The sequence below is a fragment of the Taudactylus pleione genome, unplaced genomic scaffold (genome assembly GCF_031769625.1).
Source record: "Taudactylus pleione unplaced genomic scaffold, aTauple2 ptg000154l, whole genome shotgun sequence".
Taxonomy (NCBI): Eukaryota; Metazoa; Chordata; class Amphibia; order Anura; family Myobatrachidae; genus Taudactylus; species Taudactylus pleione.
Window position 1 is genome coordinate 18,887,828 of NW_028284556.1, and position 21,930 is coordinate 18,909,757.

A 21,930-nucleotide genomic window follows, 5' to 3' on the forward strand; every position below is an offset into this window, starting at 1 on the left:
TAGCCATCACACACCACCACCTAACACTATACCTCCCTCACCACACCCCTCACTTAATGCCCCTCCAACCCACTGAAAAACATGTCACATATCAGTAGAGTATGTGATAGCTCTTATGCACAACTAAACACAGATACCATCCCTCACCCAATAGTGTTTAACTCATTATTCAAACACCAATACGATGTACCCTAAGACAAAAAAAAAATCTGTTCTGACCTTGGCATTAGGTGGCAGCCATAAATTAATAGAAAAGGAGGCAAGCAAAATGGGGAACACAGGAACAGAGAGAACCAGACAAAGGGAGGAGAGAGATATCAGGAAGGGAGAAATGAAGTAACGGGGAGAGAGGAGTAAAACTAGGTGGGTGCAATTGTTTATATATATACATATATATATATATACACGCAAAATGGATATTACTTGGAGTGCTGATCTTTTGGCATCATGTCGGATGCTGTTGGTCTGTTATCTGCTATTACTCCTGTACCCACATTGAATTTTTTTTATGTTTGTCTGTGTGTACAGTATATACACACACATGTAAACATCAAATATGTATCTGACATGATGCCAAAAGACCAGCACTTCAAGTAATCTCCATAAAATTTGCAGAAATATATTTAAATTCTTAATAAGGCATTTTGTCATATAGTACGTCGGTATTCAGGCTGTCGGGATGCCGCTGTCTGTGTTACGACCTGCGGCATCCCGACAGCCGTGATATCATACCCAACCCATCCATAGCTGCTCCCACTATTATACGGGATGTAACTGATATCCCAGCCGTCGGGATGCCAGCGCTCAGAATACCAGCACCAGAATCCCGACATCAGTCAGAATCCCAGCGGTAAGTATTGGGGTTATGTGTTAGGTTTAGGCACTAGGGGGAGGGTTAGGCTAGGGATAGAGAGAGCGGGGGGAGGGTTAGGCCGCAGGGGGGAATAGGGTTAGGCTACAGGGGGGGTTAGGGTTAGATGGCGGGGGGAGGGTTAGGCTGCAGGGGGGGTTAAGGTTAGATCCCAGGGGGAGGGTTAGGCTGCAGGAGGGTTAGACAGCGGAGAGGGATAGGCTGCGGAGGGTTAGGCGGCGGGAGGAGGGTTAGGCTGCGGGGGGTTAGGGATAGACGGCAGGTGGGAGGGTTAGGATGTAGGGGGGGGTTAGGGTTAGATTGCGGGGGTAGGTAACAATAATATATTTTTTTATACCTTAATAACAATAATATTCCTATATATACCTTATAATTTTAATTCCCCCCCCATCCCATTAAAATTAACATACACACACCCCGGGATAACAATAACATTAATTCTCCCCACCCCCATAACATGCACTTACCTCATAATGGAGAAAGCTGCCTGGTCTCACACTGCGGAGCTCCAGAGGAGGAGGAGAATACACCCAGAAGCTGGCAGACAGAGGAGAGGATGGGGGCAGGGAGTGGATTACGGGAGTAGAAGGACAGAGACAGGCTGCAAAAAAAGTGGCGGAGACTCACGGATTGATGAGAAGGGGCGGAGTTTAAGGCAATGGATGAAGCAGCGTCTCACAGGCAGCAGTAGTGTCCAGCCCCGATCATAACAGCAGTCATGTGACCTGCTGGGCAGCCTAGGGGGAAGAACCTGGACACTGTCACCCTCCCCCTCCCCCGATCGCGACCCTCTAAACCCCGCCTCCTCACAAAAAGGGGCGGAGTCTAAAGCAGTGGTGCCCACAGGGCAATTACCCGGCTCCTCGGCACCCCAGTCCGAGCCTTTTTCAAAGAGCCGGTGAAGAAACCTGATGGTGGCAGTAACTACTGTCATGTTACTGTTTGTAAGAGTAACCATATGCCACTAAGACATACAAGAATAGAACGTACAAGCAGCTTCTGCTGATGAAAATTACATGTGGCATGCCTATTGTCTGTGTGCAACTGTGGCTGAATGTGCATGCAAAATGCTAATTTAAAGTGTCACAGCCGCTGACTCTGCAATGTAGCAATTCGCATACAGATACAGCCGCAGTCGCACACAGAATATATACTGCATATCAATTTAATCAGCACAAGCTACGTGTGTGTCCTATTTGCATCACTTTGCGCTTTGGCGGATTTTAAGAAAAAAGAGAAAAAGTCGCAGGAAGAGACACTCGGCGCTACCAGGGCCGGCTCTAGGGGTGTTCGACCAGGGCGGTCGAACAGGGGCGCAACCCATAGAGGGCGCACCCCTGCCCAACATCCCAATTTCAGCGGGTCAGTACTGTCCCGCTGTTCCACACGTGGACGGAAATGGCCCGCGGGTGGTCAAATCGGGAGGTTGGGGACCTGCCCCGCCGCAGCACGCCGCATCCATTCACTGATAGGATAGGGCTGGAGGAAGCCCAGCCAGTGACGAAGGGTTGGGTTTTACCCCCAGCCAGACGTTATTTGGAGGCGTGCCATGGTAATGATGTCACGCCCACAATTTCGGTCGCGCAGAGTGCTGCTTACCGGGCTGCCACAGGGTGCTCAGTCTCCTGGAGCCGGCCTTGGACGCTACCGCATCGTGATCACACGTTATGTGTAACGTGACTTGTAGCGCACGGAGGATAGATGTATGTAGACACATTTGCATATAATACTGTAATTGTACATTTTAAATTGGATATAATGTTTAATAATAATAATATTTTTATATTTTTTTTTATGAATACTTGCTATTTATTTGTTAGTATTTGAATTTGTGCCCTTATATATTTTTCATTCTGTACGTTTGCTAAGATACTGTTCCAGGAAATTCTTTCAAGGAACTCCTACCCAAAAATGAAACATTTAGGGGGTGATTCAGAGATGAATGCAGTGCTACTGCATTTTTATGCTAATGCTGCGGCCGATGGGTTTCATATTTAGACGCCCACCGGCTGCGGTTCAAATCCACCAATGTGCATACAAGGATGTACCATTGGACATTGCACCTGCCTACAGCAGGTGCAGAATGCCGGTGTGAAAACGGCCCCCGATGTCAGAGCAACTGCCTCTTTAGATGCAGTCAGTGACACCAACACGCCCTAGACTGTTAGCCATCCCCCAGTTACCACCCAGAAATGCCAATCGAAAGTGCATGAATCTCCATGAACTGCATCTCACGGCGGAAAACATCTGGACAGAGGTAAAAGCTTTACCTGCATCCAGCTCTCACTCACCCCATTTGTTTTTGGTGAATTCACTGGGGTATGTGAATTAAGAAAATGTAATATACCTGCACAAGAGGGGAAGCTCTCCTGCTTAATGAGAGCAATTTGCAAACTTTTTGCTGCATTGTAAAGAGCTCCTTCCCCAAGAGGAGCTTCTGATTCGCCTGTGCGCAAGTAAATTACATTTCTAATTGAATATACGTATATATATCACCTTATTCCACTCAAAACTAAATTTGAATAAGTCTTTGTTACCTTTCAGTCTATCTGCCACCAATTATTTTTTATTTTCTATCACATCACCTCTGTCCCTTATCTTGTCTAAGTATAAATGGACAATGTTTTACTTGTCACAAAGGCATGAGCAATCCATGACAAAAAGGCAGAAATTACACTTTTCAGCATTGTAGTAGTAATATCGACAATAACACAAATCACAGAAAACAAATACAAGCACTTATTGCAAAGCACAGTATTGTACCTGTAAATCTTCATACATTTGCAGCACATTTTGTTTCAGTAGATTCCTGGCATTTTGTTCCTGCTCTCTCTGCTCTTTAACTTCTTCCCTTATCTGCCTGAATTGTCTGATTTCCTCTGCTTTTTGCAATGCTTGCTGATGAATGATATACTCATCTTTTAATACCGGTTCTGGTTTTCTTTTTCTGTACAGAAAGAGAAGATCTGCATTACTGTGTGTACTCAGCATACAAGGGAGGTCTCGTATAGCCTACTATAGCTAATGAGGTGCAAGCAAATATACTGAGAAGATTGCAGCGCCTCAAAGTATACATATCTAAATAAATAATTCTTTAATTACATAATGACGGTTGCATATAAACCAAAATAAGCATTTTAGACCTGCTCTAAAAACTGTGCAAGTCTCCCTAGAAGAACTGATGCTGTTTTAAAGGCAAAGGGTGCTCACACCAAATATTGATTTGATTTAGATCTCTCTTCTGTTCATTCACTTTGCATTTTGTTAATTGATAGAAATAAACTATTAACACTTCTATTTTTGAAAGGATTCTTACTTTGCACCATTTATTTTACACGGAATGGGTATGAAGTCCCAGCAGCCGCCAGTTCATATTACGGGAACCCGAAGGGAGAAGATCCCTACAGGACAGGTAAGTAACCTATGCCTACCCCTCTATCCCCCTTAATCCTAACCCTCCCTTAGTGGTGCCTAACCCTAACCTCCTCCCCCTAATGCCTAACCTCCCCCCAGGGGTGCCTAACCCTAACCCCCCCTTACTGCACCCTAAACCTAACCCTCCCTGGGGCTGCTTGACCCTGACCCACCACCCAAAGCCTAAACCTGACCCCGCTATGCTCCCTAAACCTAACCCCAACCCCTGCAGCTAACACTAAGGGCGCCCCGGACTTACCTCGAACGGGCTGGCGTCCTCAGCGTTCTGGTGTCGGGATTAAGATAGGCGTCGGTGTTTCAACGCCTATCTTAAGTCCCTTGTCGGTATTGAGACCAGCGGCATTGTGGCCGCCGGTCTCATAAGTACATCCCTTCCACACCTGACTAAAACTTTTGCACAGTATTGTATATATCACTGCATACAGGGCCTGAGTCAGAGCCGGACGCTATGACAAGAGCGCTCGCTCTGAATCAGGGCCCTCATACCTAAAATTGGAGCGGCCTCCTGGCCGCTCGCATAGCGGTGGGTGACCACCCACAGCTTATGCGAGCAGCCAAATAGATGCTCGCGATGGTCAAGACCATCGCGACCATCGGGCTTGCGACGAGACCCTGCGGTAGGGTCTCGCTGCCGCAAGCCCAGGAGTGCTTTTGGCTCTATCAGAGCCAAAAGCACTCCCACTGACATCACTAGTGATGTCAGTGGGGCCGGCCCCAGACAGTAGACGTTCCCATGGGAACGCCTGTCTGGGCAGCCACGCCCCCGGCACGCCCACCAGAGGGGGCGTGCTGTCACTCACCATCGACAGCAAGCCCCCTTTGGTGCGAGACCCATAGCGACGGCTTGGTCGTCGCTATCCGGGTCTCGCGCATGCGCACGACGGAGCGCCCTCCGTCGTGCGTATGCGCACTAGGGCACCATAAACCCGCTTGCGAGCGCTCAGCGCTCGCGACAGGGTCTGAATCAGGCCCACAGTACATTATGTACAATATTACATTGCTTACCTCATAAAAGGTGTCAAGTCTACAGGTTCTAACTGTCTCTTTGGAGCCGTTACATTTAGATCAGTTGATTGAGATTCCGGGATTTTGAAAGGTAGTTCAACTGGAAGTAATGTAAAACAAAATTGATTCATTAACATAATTTTACCAGATTTTTATGTGATATTTGTGAAAAACATGCGTTTTTTTACCATTAAGTTAGTAATATAGGGAATAAATATATTTCAAGAGTGAACAAAAATAACAAATGTTTTTTCTATTGGTCCTGACACATTATAGTTATTTTGCAGCTACAGACATTTCATATTGCACCATTTATGTTAATTAGAGAACAATAGCAGGTTGTAGAATAAGGTCATTGTTTTTAAAAGATTTACTTATATAGAGGGAGGCAATGGAATAAACACTGGGGGGCTGATTCAGCATTTCATGTAAATGCAATGCTGAACATAGATTCTCAATGATCAGGAATCTATGTGTGCATGCGTGATCACATGCAGACCCTGCTATGCCTCTGTCTGATTGGCAGGCAGAGGCATTTATGGGGCGGTGTGGGGGTGCGTCGCCCCCGATTTCCGGGAGTGTCAAGACAGGGATCTGCATCCACAGATGCAGTGTCCTGGCCTCGCAAGCCTAATGGCCTTCGATGTTGGGGACAGTGCTGACTGTCGCAAATGCAGCAGGGGGTGTCAGACACCTTCTGCTGCTTTTGCATATTTGCAATGTCAGAATTGTAAAGCTGCTTGTGTGCGACTTTGAAATTCCGTCCTCTGCTGAATCAGCCCCTGGGATTGAAAATTGGGCCTTTGCGTACAGTAAATCAAGTTATACAAGCACAAACATTAATTTTGGAATCTTGTAAACAGGGATGGACTAGGAAATTACTTCCATTGACAACCACAAATTGCATCAAAGTAAGCCCACTGAAAATCACATATTGGAGAGAAATACCCCTTGCACTACATACCACATAATGCAGATAAATACTACCACTGCAAATCACATATTGCATACATACTCTCCCGGGAGTCGCGGGAGGCTCCCAAATTATCGGGAAACCCCCCGCACCCCCGAAAGAGTAGATAAATCTCCCGCATCCCGCCCACTTCCTAGGCCCCCTCCATACGGACCCGCAAACATCTTGGAATATCTCCCCATCCTGCCCACTTCACTAGGTAGTGGGCAGGATGTGGTGCTAAATGGTACGGATCGCACCAATTATCCCTGCCCCCTCCTCACGGACCAGTGAATCGCAGGAGTTTCCTGTAAAGGCAGCGGGGCCTAATGCTGGCTATTTAAATAACTAGCAAGAAGAGGTAATAAGCGCTAACAATACTGGACAACAAAAATATATGATACTGTCAGATTAAAGTATCACTGTGCGCCCACACTTCAATCATGCGTTGTTCTTTCTCCCGAACAATTAGATACAAACTTACATTGAAATTCTAACTCGAATGCAGTAAAAGGTATCTTTTTAGCGTGTTCTACCACCACGAATGTCAGGACCCTATGGAAAGAGGAAACTTACATTTATATCCTCTCTCGCATACACATCAGAGTTTCGTTTGGCTCCAGAGAAACGGGAATTTTCTCATACAAAATCTTAAAATTTATTTATGAACAGGAAGAAATAAAATCCAAGAAAATCTCAGCGATGATTAAAAATAGATAAAAAAACAGTTATGTAAACATCGGTGTGCGGACAGTCATTCTTTATAGATCCTTCCGAAGGAAAAAGTACCGTAACCCTGCAGGGGGAGAAGATGGTAGCCGGCACCGATTCTCCGTGCTACAGAATATGGTGAAGGTGAAACAGCTTTTACAATAAACCTCCTCGGGTCGGCACTTTCCTCCAGGCTGTCTGGTGGTGTGGCTTCAACGTGTTTCGGAGAATCCTTTTCTCCTTTTTCAAGAACTGCCACACCCGGTCACATGGTTTCCCTCAACCAATAATATTTTTCTAAACTCATTAATCAATTTAATACTTTCATAAATCTAAAAGCCTTATTTAAAAGGACATATGTTTGTAAAAAAAAAACTAATACAAGGCTGATTTAAAATATGTTATTTAGAAATAAACTAGTTCTAAAAAGTTATACAGACATAAAATAATATATCAATCAAAGGAGGCTATTAATTCTCATCCATATCTCATATAAACACATTGGGGAGGACAAAAAGGGGTAAAAAAGAGAGTGGAGAGAAAATAAAATAAACATTAGTCTTATATTGCAGCTGTAACCAGGGAATGAAAAGAATATAAATATATATTTTACATGAACCATTTAGTTTCAAAGTCTACATTGAGACCCTTTGGTATTAAAGTTTTTAATACAAAAATGGTTCTCATCTCTAATTTAGCCAAAGCTGTTTCTGTATCCTTTGATCTTCAGTTTTTCTTACATAATTTAATCCCTCAGAGACTTTTTAAATCCTTTATATTATAAGAATGTTTTTCTTTAAAATTCAATGAGACATTATGTTTCTCATACCCCTTCTTAATATTCCTAGAGTGTTCAGCTAATCTTTCTTTCAGCATCCTGCTTGTCCTCCCCACATACTGAGCCCCACAGCTACACTCTAGGAGATATACCACATTCTTACTCCCACATGTTATAAAGTCTCTTATTTTGTATGTACAGTATGTGTGTTAACATTAGATTTATATTGCATAATTTTACTTTCTGTCTTGCAGCAATTACACATGCTGCAAGTGCCGCAACAATAAAAGCCCTTTGACATAAACTTGGTTGTTTTTTCTTTTATGGGTAAGGCACTTGTTACTAGAAGGTTTTTTTAAAATCTCTGCTTTCTTATAAATTATTTGTGGTTTGCTGGTTATACAATCTTTTAATAAAGTGTCCTTAACTAGAACATTCCAATGTTTTTTTATTATTGTCTCTAGTTGTTTGTGTTGCGATGTATATCTTGTAATAAAAAGTACTTCCTTCTCCATCCCATTCATTTGTTTTTCTTTATAGCTGAGAGCTTCTTTTTGTTCCAAATTCCTACCTCTTTGTTTGGCTTCTGAAACCCTTTCTTTGTTGTACCCCATACTTAAGAATTGTCTTTCCATTGTAGCAGCTTGTCTGTCATAGACTACTATTTTGGCGCAGTTTCTCCTTAGGCGCTGGAATTGACTGTTAGGTATACTGTTAATCCAGTTGTCATGATGATTACTTTCTTGATTAATATAGGAGTTACAATCTGTCGGCTTTAAGTAGGTTTTTGTTAACAAACTTTCTCCTTCTACATATATAGTTAAATCTAAGAAGTTCACCTCTACTTCACTTGTTTCAAAAGTTAATTCAATATTTTTATTGTTAGTATTAAGATACTTGCAAAATATATATAATGATGCCTCGTCACCCCCCCATATAAAAAAACATAATCTATATACCTAATCCAGAGCACCAGGCTGGCATCCCATTCATGGCCCATCCAGACCTGTTGGTCCTCCCAGTGGGCCATGAATAAACTCGCATAACTGAGTGCCAGCCTGGTGCCCATAGCAGTCCCGGATCATGGTAAACAAAATTTGCCTTCTTACCCAAAAAAAATGTGTTATTTAAAATGAAAGATACTCCTTTTAGGATGAAGTCTCTATGTCTTACATCCATATTATCTTTATCTAGATAGTATTTTAAAGACTCCAGACCTAAATGATGCTGTATTATTGTATACAGAGCCTTCACGTCTGCAGTTACTAAATAATGGCCACTTTGCCAATTACATCGCATAAATTTGTTAATCCCAGAAATGGTATCCTTCATGTGTGATTTAGTCTGAATTTTAGAGGCTGTATCATAAAGACCAAAATGCAGGATAAATTTGAAGTTATAGAGTTGATCCCTGCCACTATTGGACGTCCAGAAGGTTTATCTGTACTTTTTGTACCTTGGGTAACACACCCAATACTGGAATGGAAGGGTTTTCCAGCTTGATATAATTGGCCTCCTCCACCGATAAGATACCTTGAGATGTATATAAGCTCACCAGTACTTCAAGTTTTTTCAGGATGTTATTGGAGGGATTCCCCCGTAGTTTTTTGTATGTCTGGCTATCTGATAGTTGGCAGAGGATTTCAGCATGGTAGTCATCCCTATCTAGGATGACCACCCCCCTGCCTTTATCAGCGGGTTTGATGACAATTTGATCATTGTTCTTTAGTGTCTTTAATGACGGGCCAGAGGAAAGCTATAGATTGGATTTTCTAGGAAATTTAAATTGTGTATTTTCTAAATCTGCTTTTACTAAACGTTCAAACATTTCCACATGGCAACCTCATATGTTTTGGAAAAAAAGTTGATTTTTTCTTTAAGACTTTAATATTTGGGGTACTATTCTCTTTGTCTTCCTCCTTTTCTGAAAAGAACCTCTTTGATGCAAACTTTCTTATGAAACGTTGGAGATCTACATATACCTCAAAGTCATCTATTCGATTGGATGGGGCAAATTTCAACCCTCTCTCCAGAAGGTTCTTTTCGTCTTTATTAAGTTTGTATTTACTCAGATTATAAATCTGTTTTATCAGTTTCCCCATCCGTAGGTCCGTCACTTTTATTTAAATCCTGATGAATCTATTTTTCTTTTGACAAACCTATTTTTTTCTTTTTTGATAAATGTTTATGTGTCCCAGTCCTACATCCCCTTTTCTTATATGGGGATATTCTGGCTATGCTAGGAATTTCCCGGTTGGTCTTTCCCCTAAAAAACATTGATGCCTGATGCTTCCTCTACTATTGTCCTCATTCTGCATCCGAAATCTTATATTATCTTTCCTCATTTTTTCTTTTATTCTAAAGAGCTCCCCTCTTTGATTTCTATTTGAGTCTGAATCATACTGTTCCGGTACTGGTGGTCTCCTGAATCTTTTTTGATCTGGGGTGATGAAGGGATTTCTATTTCTCCTCATTCTTCTATCCTGATAGGAATTAATTCTATATCATTAGCCCTCTTCTTCTCTCCCATTCCTTTCTAATCTAGATATTCTTTTTTGATCTGGGCTAATAGAGGGATTTCTATTTATCCTCACTCTTCTATCCTGATAAGAATTCATTCTGTATCGGTAGCCATCTTCTTCTATTCCTTTCTAATCTAGGTATTCTTTTGTTTCTGTTTATAGTATTTCCCTCCTCATATTCATTTCTAATTTTCTCTTTAGAAAAAAAGAAAAAATGAGGAAAGATAATATAAGATTTTGGATACAGAATGAGGACAATAATAGAGGAAGCTTCAGGCATCAATGTTTTTTAGGGGAAAGTCCAACCAGGAAATTCCTATCATAGCCAGAATATCCCCATATAAGAAAAGAAAAGTGCATGTATGGCTGGGACACAAACATTTATATATAAAAAAAAAAAAAAAAAAATAGGTTTGTCAAAGTAAAAAGAGATTCATCAGGATATAAATAAAAGTGACGGACCTATGGATGGGGAAACTGGTAAAACAAAGATTTATAATCTGAGTAAATACCAACTTAATAAAGATGGAAAGACCCTTCAGGAGAGAGGGTTTGAAATTGTACCCATCCAATTGAATAGATGACTCTGAGGTATATGTAGATCTCCAACGTTTCATAAGAAAGTTAGCATTAAAGAGATTCTTTTCAGAAAAGGAGGAAGACAAAAGAGAACAGTACCCCAAATATTAAAGTCTTAAAGAAAAAATCTACTTTTTTTCCAAAACATAAAAGAGGTTGCTATGTGGAAATGTTTGAACGTTTAGTAAAAGAAGAGTTAGAAAATACACAATTTAAATTTCCTAGAAAATCCAATCTAACGGCAGGCCAGAAGAAAGCTATAAAGACACTAAAGAACAATGATCAAATTGTCATCAAACCCGCCGATAAAGGCGGGGCAGTCTTCCTAGATAGGGATGACTACCATGCTGAAATTCTCCGCCAACTATCAGATAGCCAGACATACAAAAAACTACTGGGGGATCCCTCCAATAACATCCTGAAAAAACTTGAACTACTGGTGGGTTTATATACAGTCAGGTCCATAAATATTGGGACATTGACATAATTTTCATATTTTGGCCTCTATTCACCACCACAATGGCTTTGAAATGAAACAAACAAGATGTGATTTAACTGCAGACTTTCAGATTTAATTTGAGGGTAATTACATCCAAATCAGGTGAACGGTGTAGGAATTACAACGGTTTCTATATGTGACTCCCACTTTTTAAGGGGCCAAAAGTAATGGGACAAACTAAACAATCCTAAATCTAACTTTCACTTTTTAATACTTTGTTGCAAATCCTTTACAGGCAATTACAGCCTGAAGTCTGGAACGCATAGACATCACCAGACGCTGGGTTTCATCCCTGGTAATGCTCTGCCAGGCCTCTACTGCAACTGTCTTCAGTTCCTGCTTGTTCTTGGGGCAATTTCTCTTCAGTTTTGTCTTCATCAAGTGAAATGCATGCTCAATCAGATTCAGGTCAGGGGATTGACTTGGCCATAGCATAACATTCCACTTTTTAGCTTTAAAAAACTCTTTGGTTGCTTTTGCAGTATGCTTCGGGTCATTGTCCATCTGCACTGTGAAGCGCCGTCCAATGAGTTCTGAAGCATTTGACTGAATATGAGCATATAATATTGCCCAAAACACTTCAGAATTCATTCTGCTGCTTTTGTCAGCAGTCACATCATCAATAAATACAAGGGAACCAGTTCCATTGGCAGCCATACTTGCCCACGCCATTACACTACCACCACCATGCTTCACTTATGAGGTGGTATGTTTTGGATCATGAGCAGTTCCTTTCCTTCCCATCACTCTGGTACAAGTTGATCTTTGTCTCATCTGTCAATAGGATGTTGTTCCAGAACTGTAATGGCTTTTTTAGATGTTGTTTGGCAAACTCTAATCTGGTCTTCCTGTCTTTGTGGCTCACCAATGGTTTGCATCTTGTGGTGAACCCTCTATACTCACTCTTGTGAAGTCTTCTCTTGATTGTTGACTTTGACATATATACATCTACCTCCTGGAGAATGTTCTTGATTTGGCCAACTGTTGTGAAGGGGTTTTCTTCAGCAGGGAAATAATTCTTCTGTCATCCACCACAGTTGTTTTCCGTGGTCTTCCGGGTCTTTTGTTGTTGCTGAGCTCTCCGGTGCGTTCTTTCTTTTTAAGAATGTTCCAAACAGTTGATTTGGCCACACCTAATGTTTTTGCAATCTCTCTGATGGGTTTGTTTTAATTTTTCAGCCTAATGATGGCTTGCTTCACTGATAGTGACAGTTCTTTGGAACTCATATTGAGAGTTGACAGCAACTGATTCCAAATGCAAATGTCACACCTAGAATCAACTCCAGAGGGTAATTACATCCAAATCAGGTCAACGGTGTAGGAATTACAACGGTTTCTATATGTGCCTCCCACTTTTTAAGGGGCCAAAAGTAATGGGACTATCAACTCAAAAGCTATTTCATGGACAGGTGTGGGCTATTCCCTCATTATTTCATTAAGCAGGTAAAAGGTCTGGAGTTGATTCTAGGTGTGACATTTGCATTTGGAGTCAGTTGCTGTCGACTCTCAATATGAGATCCAAAGAGCTGTCACTATCAGTGAAGCAAGCCATCATTAGGCTGAAAAATCAAAACAAACCCATCAGAGAGATAGCAAAAACATTAGGTGTGGCCAAATCAACTGTCTGGAACATTCTTAAAAAGAAAGAACGCACCGGAGAGCTCAGCAACACCAAAAGACCCGGAAGACCACGGAAAACAACTATGGTGGATGACAGAAGAATTATTTCCCTGGTTAGGAAAAAACCCTTCACAACAGTTGGCCAAATCAAGAACACTCTCCAGGAGGTAGGTGTATATGTGTCAAAGTCAACAATCAAGAGAAGACTTCACAAGAGTGAATACAGAGGGTTCACCACAAGATGTAAACCATTGGTGAGCCACAAAAACAGGAAGACCAGATTAGAATTTGCCAAACAACATCTAAAAAATCCATCACAGTTCTGGAACAACATCCTATGGACAGATGAGACAAAGATCAACTTGTACCAGAGTGATGGGAAGAGAAGAGTATGGAGAAGGAAGGGAACTGCTCATGATCCAAAACATACCACCTCATCAGTGAAACATGGTGGTGGTAGTGTCATGGCTTGGGCATGTATGGCTGCCAATGGAACTGGTTCCATTGTATTTATTGATGATGTGACTGCTGACAAAAGCAGCAGAATGAAATCTGAAGTGTTTCGGGCAATATTATATGCTCATATTCAGTCAAATGCTTCAGAACTCATTGGACGGTGCTTCACAGTGCAGATTTACAATGACCCGAAGCATACTGCAAAAGCAACCAAAGAGTTTTTTAAGGCTAAAAAGTGGAATGTTATGCAATGGCCAAGTGAATCCCCTGACCTGAATCCGATTGAGCATGAATTTCACTTGATGAAGACAAAACTGAAGGAAAATTCCCCAAGAACAAGCAGGAACTGAAGACATTTGTAGTAGAGGCCTGGCAGAGCATCACCAGTGATGAAACCCAGCGTCTGGTGATGTCTATGAGTTCCAGACTTCAGGCTGTAATTGACTGCAAAGGATTTGCAACAAAGTATTAAAAAGTTAAAGTTAGATTTAGGATTGTTTAGTTTGTCCCATTACTTTTGGGCTCTTAAAAAGTGTGAGGCACATATAGAAACCATTGTAATTCCTACACCGTTCACCTGATTTGGATGCAATTACCTTCAAATTAAATCTGAAAGTCTGCAGTTAAAGCACATCTTGTTTGTTTCATTTCAAAGCCATTGTGGTGGTGAATAGAGGCCAAAATATGAAAATTCTGTCAATGTCCCAATATTTATGCACCTGACTGTATATCAAGCTGGATAACCCCTCCATTCCAGTATTATATGTGTTACCCAAGGTACAAAAAAGTACAGATAAACCTCCCAGACATCCAATAGTGGCAGGGATCAACTCTATAACTTCAAATTTATCCTGCATTTTGGTCTTTATGATACAGCCTCTAGTAATTCAGACTAAAACACACATGAAGGATACCATTTCTGGGATTAACAAATTTAGGGGATGTAATTGACAAACTGACCATTATTTAGTAACTGCAGACATGAAGGCTCTGTATACAATAATACAGCATCATTTACATCTGGAGTCTTTAAAACACCATCTAGATAAAGATAATATTGATGTAATACGTAGAGACTTCATCCTAAAAGGAGTATCTTTCATTTTAAATAACAATTTTTTTTGGTAAGAAGGCAAATTTTATTTACCGTGATCTGGGACTGCTATGGGCACCAGGCTGGCACCCAGTTATACGAATTTATTCATGGCCCACTGAGACGACCTACAGGTCTAGTTGGGCCATGAATGGGATGCCAGCCTGGTGCTCTGGATTAGGTATATAAACTATGTGTTTTTTTATATGGGGGGGATGACGAGGCATTAAATATATTTTGCAAGTATCTTAATACTAACAATAAAAATATCGAATTAACTTTTGAAACAAGTGAAGTAGAGGTGAACTTCTTAGATTTAACTATATATGTAGAAGGAGAAAGTTTGTTAACAAAAAACTACATAAAGCCGACAGATTGTAACTCCTATATTAATCAAGAAAGTAATCATCATGACAACTGGATCAACAGTATACCTAGCAGTCAATTCCAGTGCCTAAGGAGAAACTGCACCAAAATAGAAGTCTATGACAGACAAGCTGCTACAATGGAAAGACAATTCTTAAGTAAGGGGTACAACAAAGAAAGGGTTACAGAAGCCAAACAAAGAGGTAGGAATTTGGAACGAAAAGAAGCTCTCAGCTATAAGGAAAAACAAATGAATGGGATGGAGGAAGTACTTTTAATTACAAGATATACATTGCAATACAAACAACTAGAGACAATAATAAAAAAACATTGGAATGTTTGTATAACCAGCAAACCACAAATAATTTATAAGAAAGCAGAGATTTTAAAAAACCTTCTAGTAAAAAGTGCCTTACCCATAAAAGAAAAAACAATCAAGATTATTTCAAAGGGCTTTTATCGTTGCGGCACTTGCAGCATGTGTAATTGCTGCAAGACAGAAAGTAAAATTATGCAATATAAATCTAATGTTATCATACATACATACGAAATAAGATACTTTATAATGTGTGGGAGTAAGAATGTGGTATATCTCCTAGAGTGCAGCTGCAGGGCTCAGTATGTGGGGAGGACAAGCAGGATGCTGAAAGAAAGATTAGCTGAACACTCTAGGAATATTAAGAAGGGGTATGAGAAACATAATATCTCATTACATTTTAAAGAAAAACATTCTTAGAATATAAAGGATTTAAAAAGTCTCTGATGGATTAAATTATGTAAGAAAAACTGAAGATCAAAGGATACAGAAACAGCTTTGGCTAAATTAGAGATGAGAACCATTTTTGTATTAAAAACTTTAATACCAAAGGGTCTCAATGTAGACTTTGAAACTAATTGGTTCATGTAAAATATATATTTATATTCATTTCATTCTCTGGTTACAGCTGCAATAGGAGACTAATGGTTATTTTATTTTCTCTCCCCTCTCTTTTTTACCTTTTATTGTCTCCAACCCAATGTGTTTATATGAGATATGGATGAGAATTAATAGCCTCCTTTGATTGATATATTATTTTATGTCTGTATAACTTTTTAGAACTAGTTTATTTCTAAATGACATATTTTAAATCAGCCTTGTATTAGTTTTTTACAAACATATGTCTTCTAAACAAGGCTTTTAGATTTATCAAATTAATAAAATTGATTAAAGAGTTTAGAAAATTATTATTATTATTGGTTGAGGGAAACCATGTGACTGGGTGCCTGTGAATAAAAGCTGAGCCAGGACAATAGTGTGGCAGTTCTTGAAAAAGGAGAAAAGGATTCTCCGGAATGCGTTGAAGCCACACCACCAGACAGCCTGGAGGAAAGTGCCAACCTGAGGTGGTTTATTCTAAAAGCCGTTTCACCTTCACCGTAGTCTGCAGCATGGAGAATCGGTGCCGGCTACCATCATCTCCCTCGGCAGGGTTACGGTACATTTTCCTTCTGAAGAATCTATAAAGAATGACTGTCCGCACACTGATGTTTATATAACTATTTTCTATCTATTTTTAATCATCGCTGACATTTTCTTGGATTTTATTTCTTCCCGTTCAGAAATAAATTTTAAGATTTTATATGAGAAAATTCATGTTTTTCTAGAGCCAAACGAAACCCTGATGTGTATGCAACATGGGATATAAATGTAAGTTTCCTCTTTCCAATGGGTCCTGACATTCGTGGTGGTAGAACACGCTAAAAAGATACCTTTTACTGCATTCAAGTTTGTATCTAGTTGTTCGGGAGAAAGGACAACGCATGATTGATATGTCGATGCACAGTGATACTTTCATCTGACAGTATCATATATTTTTATTGTCCAGTATTGTTAGCGCTTATTACCTTCTCTTGCTAGTTATTTACATATGTTCTTTGGGACAAGGGTGTGCCCATTTAAGGTTGAAAGCTGCTGACAGAGGCGCAGGGTTAAAGAACTGTTTTTTTTTTTTAATGCTGGCTATTGTCTGGCCCCGCCCGCGAAGATGAATGAAGCAGGTCCTCTCCGTCTGCTCCTGGAATGGTGCCGGTAAGTATGTCCTACCCTACTGTAAATCAATATTGCATAGACATGGGATGCAGTCAGGAGTCCGACGCCCGGCATACCAAACGTAGGTAAGCCGGGCGCGAGGGGGGGGGGGAGGGTTAGGTTTCCGGGCTCCTGGGGGAATTTAGCGTTAGGCACCCCCCGGTAGGGTTAGGCTAGGGGAAGGGGTGGTTAGGGTTATGCACCCCTGGGGGGGAAGTTAGGGTTAGGCACCCCCCCGGGAGGGTTAGTTTCAGGCTGCGGGGAAGGGGGGTTAGGTTTAGGCAGTTACTGGGGAGATTAGGGTTAGGCACCCCTAAGGGAGGGTTAGGGGGGAATATTGTTGAGTAGCTCATCCCAGCCTTGTGCAGGTCTACAATTTTGCCCCTGGTGTCCTTAGACAGCTCTCTGGTCTTGGCCATGGTGGAGAGGTTGCAGTCTGATTATTTGAGGGAGTGGACGGTGTCTTTTATACAGTTAACCAGTTCAAACAGGTGCCATTAATACAGGTAACGAGTGGAGGATAGATGAGCTTCCTAAAGAAGAAGTAACAGGTCTGTGAAAGCCAGAATTCTTGCTGGTTGGTAGGTGTCCAAATATTTATTTTCCGCAAGAATATACAAAATAAGAGTTATGGTATAACATACCTTTGTTAACTCTTTTTCTTCGAGGTCCATGGGGTCCACAGCCATTACGTTGGGGTATGAATCCCGGTCACCAAACAGTTAATGCAAACGAGTTCTCTGCTCCCAGGATGCACCGGGGTTCCTACTCATATACCCCACCCCCTGCCTCAGGTAGCCAGTTCGTTACCAAGCTCAAGCAGGCAGAGACAAACAAAGAGTAGAAAGAAAAGGACCCATACTCACGAGTTCAGACTCTCAAGAGAAGAACTACGGAAAAACCTTCCCCAGAACTGCAGGTGCGTCTGGGTGGGTGTCCTGTGGACCCCATGGACCTCGAAGAGGCATCTTGAGAGGCAAAGGTGTCAAAGGAATAAAATTTGACAAAGGTATGGATGGAAGACCATGTGGCTGCTTTACATAATTGCTCAGCAGAAGCACCCCGGCGGGCCGTCCATGATGGACTTACCGCCCTAGTAGAATGTGCCGTCACTGAATCCGGCACCCGCATACCAGCCTGTGTATAAGCCAATGAAATTGCCTTGCAAATCCATCTGTCCAGTGTCTGTTTACTGGCTGGCCAGTCACGCTTATGACAACCATAAAGCACAAAAAGTGAATCGGACTTCCTCCATTTGCTCGTGCGTTTAACATAAATTCTTAACGCACGGACCACATCCAGGCAAGCCTCACCTTGTGAGAGACTTGTGCCCTGAAATGCTGGAACTACTATTTCTTCATTAATATGAAATGTAGACACCACTTTTGGAAGGTAACCCTCCCTAGTACGTAGCACTGCTCTATCTTGATGAAATACCAAGAACGGCTCCCGGAAGGAAAGCGCAGCTAAATCCGACACTCTACATGCAGATGCCATAGCAAGGAGGAATACCGTCTTTGCTGTTAGCCACTTGATGTCTATTGAATTCAAAGGCTTGAACGGAGGAGCCTGTAAAACCTTCAGAACTAGAGTCAAGTCCCACGGAACAACCGGGGAAATGAAGGGAGGCTGAATCCTCAACACCCCCTAAAAAAAAAGGTCTTTATATCCGGTCTCAGAGCAATTTTATGTTAAAACCAGACCTGTACCTTTAAAGAGGCCAGGCGGAGCCCTGTTTCCAGACCGCTCTGAAGAAAATCAAGTACTCTGGATATCAGGAACTTCTGTGGATCATACTCTTTCATTTCACACCACTGAAAGAAAGTATGCCAAACCCTATAGTATATACGGGCTGAGAATGGTTTCCGTGCCTTCAACATCGTCCGTATAACAGACTCGGAAAACCTCTTCTTCCTCAAGACGGAGGCCTCAAGAGCCATGCCGTCAGCGATAGCCGATGAAGATCCGGGTACCAGCAGGCACCCTGTAGCAACAGATCCGGTCTCAATGGCAGAGGCCATGGAGTGTCTATGGAGAGAGACTGTAGATCTGTGAACCAGTGCCATCTCGGCCATGCCGGAGCTATTAATATGACGGTGCTGCCCCCTTGTTTGATCTTTCTGACAACTCTGGGCAGAAGAGCAAACGGGGGAAACAGATATACCAGCTTGTAACGCCACTTTACTGTCAGTGCGTCTACAAACTCGGCTCTCGGATCTCTTGTCCAGGATCCGTACCTGGGAACCTTGTTGTTCCTTCTTGATGCCATCAGATCTATTTCTGGTAGGCCCCACCTGTCCACAAGGTTCCGAAAAACCTGTGAATGTAGGGCCCACTCCCCTGCATTTATCTCTTGCCGACTGAGAAAATCGGCCTCCCAATTCAGGATTCCTGGATTGAACACGGCAGATATCGTGGGCAGATGAGTCTCTGCCCATACCAGGATCTTTGATACCTCTGCCAAGGCAGCCCGACTCCTTGTGCCCCCTTGATGATTTAGGTAGGCGACCGCAGTGCGATTGTCCGACTGTATCTGCACCGACCTGCCCTTTAGGATTTCCTGAGCCTGCACTAAAGCTTTGAATATAGCTCTTAGTTCCAGGATGTTTATCAGTAGCTGGCTTTCCGCCACTGACCACTTTCCCTGGAAAGTGTGTGACCCCATCATCGCCCCCCAACCTTGAAGACTGGCGTCGGTTTTGACTAATGTCCAATCCGGCACCCAAAAGGGGCGACCCTGCCTGAGATGCTTTGTCTGCAACCACCAGGTCAGGGACAACTGTACCTCTGGAGAGAGACGCAGCAGCTGAGACCTGATCGTGCGATGATCCTTGTTCCAGTGAGAGAACTAATTGCTGCAGTGGTCTGGAGTGGAATTGAGCATATTCCACCATCCTGAAGGTGGCCACCATCGACCCCAGGACCTGCATGGCAACTAGAATGGATATCTGCCTGTTGCGAAGCAACCTGCATATTCGTGATTGTAGGTCCAGGATCTTCTCCTCCGGAGGATATATTTTCTGCACCACGGAGTCCAATCTAGCTCCCAAATGACACATCTGTTGCACTGGACAGGGTGACTACTTTTGCCAGTTTATGATCCAGCTGTGACTGTACAGATATGATACTGTCAGCCTCACATGATCCTGTACCTGCTGTGGGGACTGCCCCAGCAATAGGAGGTCGTCCAAGTAAGGCAAAATCCTGATGCCTTGGCGTCTGAGGCATGCCATCATCACCGCCATCACCTTGGTGAATACCCGAGGGGCTGTGGACAGGCCAAACAGCAGGGCCTGGAACTGAAAGTGTTCCTCCCCTACCGCAAAACAAATAAATTTTTGATGAGCCTGTGTGATTGGGATGTGAAGGTAGGCATCCTGTATATCTAAGGATATAGGGCCTCATTCAGAGGCGGTCGGAGGGTGCAAGCGGTCGCTCAGAAACTGGGCGGCCACTTGCATCCTGACTGCCCGCCTCTGTTGCGGTCGTTAGGCTGTGGGTTAACACCCACAGCTCTAACGACCGCTCCGGTGATGGTCGCGATGGTCAGAGACCATCGCGACCATCGGGGCTTACGACGAGACCCTAGGGTAGGGTCTCCCTTGTCGTAAGCCCCGGAGAGCTTCTGGCTCTGTCTGACCCGGAAGCTCTCCACTGACATCACTAGTGATGTCAGTGGGGCCGCCCCCAAATGGTAGGCGTTCCCATGGGAACACCTCCGTTTGGGCTGCCACCCCCCCGGCCCGCCTTCCAAACGGGGCGAGCTGTCAATCAACATCGACAGCTCGCCCCCTTTGGATCGAGACCCGCTACGACCGGCGCCGTAGTGCGCATGCTCTGTGGGGGGCCATCGACCCAGTCCGAGCGCATCGGCGCTAACGACCGGGTCTGAATGACCCCCATAGTCCCCCTGTTCCATCACCAACACAATCGATCGCAATGTTTCCATCCTGAACCTGGGGGCTCGAACAAATTTGTCGAGCTCCCTCAGATTCAGAATAGGCCGGTATGACCCATTCGGTTTCTGAATCAAGAGCAGATTGGAGTAAAACCCCTCTCGGAACTGATTCTCTGGCACCGGAATCACTACTTCTGCTAGCAAGGCAAGAATAGCCTTCTGAAGGGCCAAAGCTTTTTCTGAACCCGCCTGTGGGTTTACACAAAAGAACCTTTGCGGAGGAGTCCTCCAAAACGTCAGGGATATCCCCGGGAAACAACTCCTCAAACCCAGGCATGAGGTGCCAGGGCTCTGAGAACCGAAGTAGTCGGCCCCCTACCCTGGCATCCCCCAGGGGGAGGCCCGTCCCATCAGGCCACTGGTTTATCCTGGACCCTAGATCCTGGACGTTTGTTTTGCCAGGGCTTCCTGGGTCCTGCCTTTTTTGGTTTAAGTCTCGCTGAGGGCTGACCTTTGGCCTTGCCCTGCGGCAGAAACCCCCGAAAGGACGCCCTCCTCAATTTAGACGAGGTTGCTGATGGCAAACCTGCCGTCTTTGAGGCTGCCATGGAGACTACAATTTTGTCCAATTCTGGACCAAAAGAGAACACCTCCTGTGAATGAAAGGAATTCTAGGGCCTTTTTGGACCCTACACCTGCCTTCCAATCCTTCAACCAGAGGATCCTATGTGCCACCACAGACTCTGCTGAAACCTTAGAGGAAAGGATCCCTGCATCCAAGGCAGCATCTCCCAAATAAGAGGCCCCTTCTCTAATAAAGGAGATCATATCCAGTTGCTCCTTAGAGGCATCTGGTAAAGACTCTGTTAGAGTTTTGGCCCACTCCTCAATAGCTCTTGCTACCCAGGCGGTGGCCATAGCTGGGCGGGTGGCCGTTCCTGCCAGCGAAAAAATTGATTTTAGACAAATCTCGAGTCTCCTATCCGTGGTTTCCTTCAGCGAAACTGCTGGGATTAGCAGAGTGGTACGTTTAATCAGCTGTGCCACATGCGCATCAACTGACGGTGGATTCTCCCA

At 43.1% G+C, this 21,930-nt stretch overlaps 1 protein-coding gene across 1 annotated transcript in view; it reads right to left on the reverse strand.

Annotated features, from left to right (window-relative positions):
• ADGB (androglobin) overlaps positions 1-21,930 on the reverse strand; it is a 435,925-nt gene that overhangs the window by 20,305 nt on the left and 393,690 nt on the right. Inside the window, exons 33-34 of the mRNA XM_088474497.1 lie at positions 5,312-5,411; positions 3,635-3,818 (exon numbers count right to left, since the gene is read on the reverse strand). Coding sequence (XP_088330623.1) covers positions 3,635-3,818; positions 5,312-5,411 — 284 coding nt within the window. The remainder of the gene's footprint in view (positions 1-3,634; positions 3,819-5,311; positions 5,412-21,930) is intronic.